Source organism: Anneissia japonica, unplaced genomic scaffold (assembly GCF_011630105.1).
Source record: "Anneissia japonica isolate Jap-2015-1 unplaced genomic scaffold, ASM1163010v1 scaffold557_len159069_cov99, whole genome shotgun sequence".
In the NCBI taxonomy this organism is placed as follows: Eukaryota; Metazoa; Echinodermata; class Crinoidea; order Comatulida; family Comatulidae; genus Anneissia; species Anneissia japonica.
In genome coordinates this window covers 81847-89346 of record NW_022692409.1, presented here as the reverse complement: position 1 = coordinate 89346, position 7500 = coordinate 81847, and the positions used below count along the sequence as shown (strand labels likewise).

The following is a 7500-nucleotide window of genomic DNA, read 5'->3' as shown; positions in this document are numbered from 1 at the left end:
GCCTACACTTTTAATATTGAAAAAGCTCAAATATGTTCATCTAACAGATATACTGGTAAACAGGCAATACAATAAATCTAAATAAATTTGAACATTGATTAAATTTAGGTGGCTAAATGTTTTTGCCCACCACTCTTAAAAATATAATGTATACATTTGATTTGGTAAAATGTATTCCACTACAGTTGATTGCCGTTTCTGGTCTTTATTTCTCTCATATTTTAGAAAGAGTATTAGTTGACATGCAAGTATAGCGAAAGTATACTATTAGTGAACAAGTCAATGTGTGTTTGCATAAGGAAAATATCAGGTGGGGCAAAGCATTACTCCTAAAATCCATTATTATTATTATTATTATTATTATTAGTATATTTAATAAGATAATTTACAAAAATACCTATTTTTTATGCTTACAATTTGTTTTACTCTCATCACACAAGTCTTCGGAATCTACCGTCTCTCCTACTTTGGCATCAGGAAATGTGAGGTCGTCATAAACTTCTCTGTAACACATTTCTATTTTAAAATATAACATAACAGAATAGGTTGCAGTGGTCATTTGTTATGTCTTTAAGCAAAGAAATTATCTGCGTGTGTGCTTCTCTCCATTCAGAAGCACAAGATGTATATAATAAATATTAATTTTTCATAAACAATAATGAAAATTTGTAAGTAATGTAAATGTACATGGAATCTGTGATAAGTTAGTATATCTATATTATTTTGTAATAAAATTAACTTTTATAATTGTGTGCTTTTGTCTATTTTTAGGCAAACTTATTAACTTTAGGTTATAAAGCCATTTTTTAAAGCTAAATAATAAAGTTTCAGGAGACACAAAAATGTGAATGTAAAAACCCTTAATTGGCTCGCTTTGACAGAAGACATTGAATTATCAAACACTGTTGATGGTCTTATTGATGACAAATTTAATTCTTTACCAAAATCTGAAAGATCCTATGGAGCTCCTTCCTAGACGTCCACATGCAATAACTACTACCGACAGCTCTCACATGAAACGAGCTAGGGAAGAAACTTTAAGTGCAACTACTCCAAATGTGCAACATTTCCAACCAGACAATGCTCAACCTTCGACAACCTTGAGAAGGTCCGTATCAATCGAACACTTTCTCAGTTTGATAATCCCACTGGCAACCCCAAGATGGCTTGGAAGATCATCAAGGAACTTTCTGGCAAAAAGAAGAATGTCATCTATATTCAAGGTGAAGATCGACTGACAAGTTGGAAAAACCACTTTCAGAAATTACTAAAGGCTGCCTGCAGTGACGGCCTTGACACAATCATCAATCTCCGGATTAAAACAGAACCATTTTTCCAAGAAGAAGTTGATGAAGCATTGAATGCCATGAAATCAGGGAAAGCTCCGGGTTTAGATGGTCTAACACTCGACCTTTGGTAGCTCCCGAATGCAAGTACAGTTCTTAGATCATTCTGTGTTGAGACCTTCAAGGGAAATAGACCTAATGAATGGGGAGTCTCAGGGATAGTTCCAATCCCGAAGAAAGGGGATCTCACGCTTTGTAATAACTACCGGGGTATTAGTTTAACTGCTGTAGCTGCAAAAATTTACAACAGGATGATACTAAATAGAATCAGACCTATCATAGATCCACTTCTTCGTTCTGGTCAAAATGGTTTTAGACAGTCTCGATCTACTTCGGCGCACATTCTTGCTTTGAGGAGGATCATCGAGGAGATATCAAACAATAAGAAGGAAGCGGTGCTAATATTCATTGATTTTAAAAAGGCATTCGACTCCATCGATCGAAACCTAATGTTCAAGATTCTCGCTGCTTATGGCATCCCTCCTGAAATTGTTGAAGCAATAAAAACTATGTATGTTAACACAACTACCGTTGTAATTACTCCAGAAGGCAATACTGACCCTTTTGTTATTAACACTGGAGTCCTTCAAGGAGATCCATTAGCTTCTTTTATTTTCATTATATGCTTTGAGAAAAGCCCTTCGACCATCCGATGGACTGACTCTGAAGCGACGCCTAAGAAGAAGACATCCTGAAGACGTCTTGCCAGAACTTGCCTATGCTGATGACATCGCCTTGTTAGAAAGTACAGTCAAGAATTCTGAAGAACTGCTTCATCGGGTGGAGAAACAAACACAATCCACTGGTCTCTTTTTAAATGCCAAAAAGACCAAGTTTATTTACCTTAATTCCACATCAGAAGTGTCCATTAATTCACTAGACGGACATGAAATCGAGAAAGTTGACGAATTCCTGTATCTCGGTGGGTACACATTTACATCCCTTGACATTGACACAAGAATTGGTAAGCGTGGGGTGCATTACACTCATTGTCAAAAGTGTGGTCGGCACCAATCAGAAAAACAACAAAAATGAGACTCTTCAAATCAACTGTAGAGTCCATACTGCTGTATGGAACCGACTCATGGACCTTAACGAAAGCTCTTACTAAAAAAATTGATGGAATATACACCCGAATGTTAAGGATTGTTCAAAACGTTTCCTGGCAGTCACACACCTCCAACAAGTCTCTGTACGGTAAACATCCACGTCTATCCTCCATCATTCGACAACGTAGGCTTGCTCTTGCTGGTCACGTGGTAAGAAACGATGAGGCAGCCGGTAGGGTTTTACTTTGGAAGCCAGATGCCCACAGGAAAGTTGGAAGGCCCACGACAACATTAAAGAATGTGCTGGAAACAGACACTGGTCTCGAAGGGCACGAATTGAAGACAGCAATGATGGATCGACTGAGCTGGAGAAAGAATTTTGTATATGTCACCGACTAATGTCGGATGCGGTTAAGTAAGTAAGTAAGTAATAAAGTTTATAATCTTTGCCAAATAATCAATGTAACATTTGCGTAGTAAACATTATTTAAAACAGCTAAAACTGAATTATTTTGATCTGTCTCAATGAACGCTTGTTTTCTTTATTAAGCACATTAGTGCATTTTTAATAATGAACACACATTTTAATAAAAGAGCACAAACATTTCAATATTCTCTTTGTCTTTAAAGTTTGACCTGAACTTACAAATATTAGAGGACAGCTCTTTGAACTCTATCGACGAAGGATTATTTAAATTTACCTCAAAAGTTCAGGGAAAGAGAATAGTGCCTGAGTTAGAATTGAACAAGAAGTAAAATCAGGACAAAATCATTATCATAACAATTACACTCATTTATACGATGTCTCTCGTACAATAATAATACTAATTATAGATGATAAATAAAATTAATCGACACAATTAAAATACAATATATTCAATTTTAATTCAATTCATTTGATTACTATCCAGTTTAAATATAAAAAATAAAAAACAAAATCAAAACAAATCGGGGAAAAGGAAAAAGGTACAGGCCCAAGAAAGAAAACTCCTGTGGAGGGTCAGCCAAAAATCTAAACGACAAACTTATTTCTAAAGGAAAAGGAAAACACTGACATTATGACAATAATAGATTAAGTGAAAACAAAAGATTCAAGAAAGATGACTACTCTGGTTCAATTATGTCGCAAGGATGAATAGAATTAGCTATGTTAAGACACCGACACTGAATCCTCTGACAAGAGGGAAAGTATTCGTCCCCTGCAAACGTTTGGCTGTGATCAGATACGGAAAGATACTAATGTTCTCATCGGAGCAGTAGAACAAGATAGTTAACAAGGTTCGACTTTTGTGAAATTTCTGAAATCAACTAAAAACATGTTGGATTCCTATATAGTCATGATGACATCACATCATGACAATATATTGACATAAATTTAGTTTTTATTCAATGAAAATTTGATAGTTTGTAGTCTGGACAGAGCTCCATACTATAAATGCTTATTTGCGAACTTAATACTATCTGCACAATCAGGGCCTGTCCAAACATTAACACATTCACAAACGTGTCCATTCACACCATCGGTACACGTCCCACCATTTAGACAAGGTTCGCTTAAGCACCCATTTAGGTCTGCAATTAAAAATATTAGCACTATATTATTGACTACCCTAGACCAAGCATAACCTAAAGGAATCAATATGTGGCCCAATTTTCAATGACTTCAATAACAGAACTGAACTTGAGATCAGCATAGTCTATGTCTGCCTTTATCAAGCACAGTGTCAATACCAACAATCAATGCACCGATTAAAATTTAATGCATACATACTTACACAGTACAACATTTTTTTAAATTATATTTTTATTTACTATATTTTTTATTATTTTTTTTATTCTTGTCTTTTATAAAGCTAAAGGTTAAAGGTTGTTTATTTATATTGCGCAAAATACGAGTCTCTATGTGCAGAACAAGTGAGCAGATGTAATTGGAAAAACAAAAAAGAAAATCCAAACCACCACCCAAACTGCAGTTTGGGTGGTGGATACTCCCGCGTCGCTGAGCAGGGATCTATCAAAATGTACCCTGCCCAGCAAAAGTATTTAAAATTTTATATTTTACAAGAAACAAAAGTCATCAAAGTGATAAGAAAAACATGGGAGAATGTAACAAAATTAAGGAGGATCAAATATATAGAAATTTTTTTTTTGACTGATCTTACAAAATGTATAATGAAATAATAATAATGTAATTGTTTCTGAATTTTTTCCTTTTTATTAATCCAGTTGTCAATTCTTATAAGTAAATATGTCAAGTCCGTAAGTAAAAACAACATTTACTTATAAAAATTGACAACTGGATTAACAAAAAGGAAATAGTTTACTGAATCCAGAATAAACTTATTTCCCCTGGAATGTAATTGTTGCTTTACTATAATAAAAATAATAATAAAAGTAGCAATATTAATGACAATAATAGGAATGACAATAAAAAAATTAATAATAATTAACAATAACAAGAGGCATAACAATTAAAAAAAAACAATAAATGAAAAAACAAACAGTATCAATAAAATATTTAAAAAAAACAATATAAGGCCTGAAAGGATTATAGTCATGCGCAGCTGTAGCCGTTAATTCCATCAATGCAAATTTAATAGAAAAGTCAGTCTCTAGGCAACACTTAAATATAATTGAGGGGTGTTATAGTTTATAGGAAAAATGTAGTAACCAATTTAACCAGGTAACACCCCTTGAATTTAATAGAAAGGTCAGTCTCTATGCACCAATCTAATATATTCAAGGGGTGTTCTAGTTAAAAGGAACAATGGTAATAGTTAGTATTATATCCAGGTAACTATTAATGCAAGATGGACTTTACTATTACAGTTCTCGAATGCTGAAGAAACACTACTTAAAATTATGCCTTGTACAGGTGTAAAATCATAAAAAACAGGTGAATTATTTAAATGATTATCATACTTGTTTCACAGAAGTTGCCACTCCATCCAGGCACGCACAGGCATATATACTGGTTGTTGCCATCCAGACAGGTTCCCCCATTCTGGCAAGGACTGCTGGCACATTCATTGATATCTGCAAAGAACAACTGTACTGTATTAATAATATGAACAATAAAGCATTAAATGGCTACGGGCACACATTTGTCGGGCGACAACGGTGAGGTCTAGAAGGATGTTGTATGTGGCCCAGCAGGGTTGGGTGACATTAGGGGGTTTTCGCAAGCTTACGAAAACGATAATGAATACATTACGTCATCAATTTCTTAGACAACCCTTTCCCTACAGCAGCATATATCTGCCACAAAGTAGGCTCATACGCAGCTTGTTTTCATTAAGAAAATGCAATCTATAGTAATAAACCCAACAATAATTTTTGAATATGTGATTTTTTTTTAAAGTAATTGTACCAAAGCGTAAGTGATAATAATTTAATTTCAAACAACAAAAAGTCTTATGGATGTGCAATTCTGGTGAGCTTCAGGGTTGCCCATCTTGTTGCCTAATTTATCGTCTCTTGTATACAAATGATTTTACATATGAAGAATCTAATCTAGAAAACTGTCTTTCTATTAGGTATGCAGACGACACTTGCATGCATGGAAGGTCTTGTGAAAGACAACAACATGCAAGAGTACAAATATAAGGTGAATCGTCTGTCTTATGGTGCCAACTCAATTATTTATAAAATTAATAAGAATACAAAAGAGGTAATAACTGATTTTATGAAAAATAAGGTTGAGCGTAAATATTATTTAGTTGTCTGGGGTCATTTCTGGGATATCTGTTTCAATGAGCTGCCTTAGCACATAAAATTTCAATGGACATTGATTTCCGTGAGACAAAATGGTACTATATAGTAATAAAGTAATAAAAAAACACACATTTAATGAATTTGCGAAAAGATGGCTTATATTTCCTGGAAATTCTTGTCTACTTGCAGGAGTGTGGGAGGTTTTCTGAGAAACTCGAATGACTTACAGGAAAACTTGGGACCCCAGATAAAAAAAAATGCAGGAATGTAGTTATGGTGTGTGGGGGCCACCGAGCCTTGAATTTTACCACCCGGTCTAAAGCTAATTTCATGGCCACCTTTATTAACTTACTAAAGCTATGTCTAGACTATCAAAATGTGATATATCCATAATTGGGCATATGACATTACCATGCCCACATACTGGGGCATAATATAACAAAAATTTATTTTTGTTTACAGAGTTTTAGAAATGTATAGTTATCTGTAGTATATTTAACTTACTAATTTCGCAATGTAAAGTAATCCAGCCAGCCTCGCAGCTACAGACGAAACTATTAACCAAGTCAAAACATGTTCCGCCATTTTGACACGGACTTGATGCGCATTCATTGATATCTATAAGAAATGACACAAATCAGTAATGCTAGCCAAACACTCCTGTATTGTTTTATGCGCTTTTCACTAGAAACGCATCAGTACAGGTACCACTATTCATACATGGCGAGCTGGCGCACTCATTAGTATCTGAAAAAAGCAGAGCCATTAAAATGTATAAAATGCATGATATTCTGTTGCTGCCAAAGCAATGCTTCGCCTCTTTTATATACCGCATACATAGATTCCAGGCATCTGATACCAACAACATTTATTTCATTTCAATATGGCGGTCATAATTAACATAACAATACTGTAAATTATTTCTTCAAAAGTATATACTGTACCAATATTGAGAATCTACACTAGAGGAAAAAAGTTTCTTGTCTTGAGTGTAAGACCCAGATTGTTATAAAATGCAGGTAATAACTTCAGCCATCACTTCTATGATGTTGATTGAATATCAATAGTTCATATATTCCCGGGAAAAAATACTATCACTTTAAGTGATAGTACTTTTTTGCTATATCGTGATGTATTCTCAAAGCCCCACTTATAACGTTGCTGTGCCATTTATGACACCCGTGGATGTTAAAGGAGACTGCGACCTCTACGAGAGAGATTACTCGGCACTTTGACAACCTAGGCCAACTTGGTGTGTACTCTTTCCATTACTTTTTTAGGTCTCGTGGAATCTAAGTATGCGGTATATCAGGGGCGGATCTAGAGATGTCCAAAAGGGGGGGGGGCGAAATTTGGGCCGATCGAGACAACAATGTCCTAGGGGGTCCGAG

The 7500-nt window shown here is 34.9% G+C and overlaps 1 protein-coding gene across 2 annotated transcripts in view; it reads right to left on the bottom strand.

Annotated features, from left to right (window-relative positions):
• LOC117100300 (adhesion G-protein coupled receptor G7-like) overlaps window positions 1-7500 on the bottom strand; it is a 36995-nt gene that overhangs the window by 9082 nt on the left and 20413 nt on the right. Inside the window, exons 4-7 of one of the 2 annotated variants that reach the window (XM_033239949.1) lie at window positions 6614-6727; window positions 5318-5431; window positions 3854-3967; window positions 415-516 (exon numbers count right to left, since the gene is read on the bottom strand). In XM_033239949.1, the coding sequence (XP_033095840.1) occupies window positions 415-516; window positions 3854-3967; window positions 5318-5431; window positions 6614-6727 (444 nt within the window). The remainder of the gene's footprint in view (window positions 1-414; window positions 517-3853; window positions 3968-5317; window positions 5432-6613; window positions 6728-7500) is intronic. The other variant, XM_033239951.1, reaches the window with a different exon arrangement.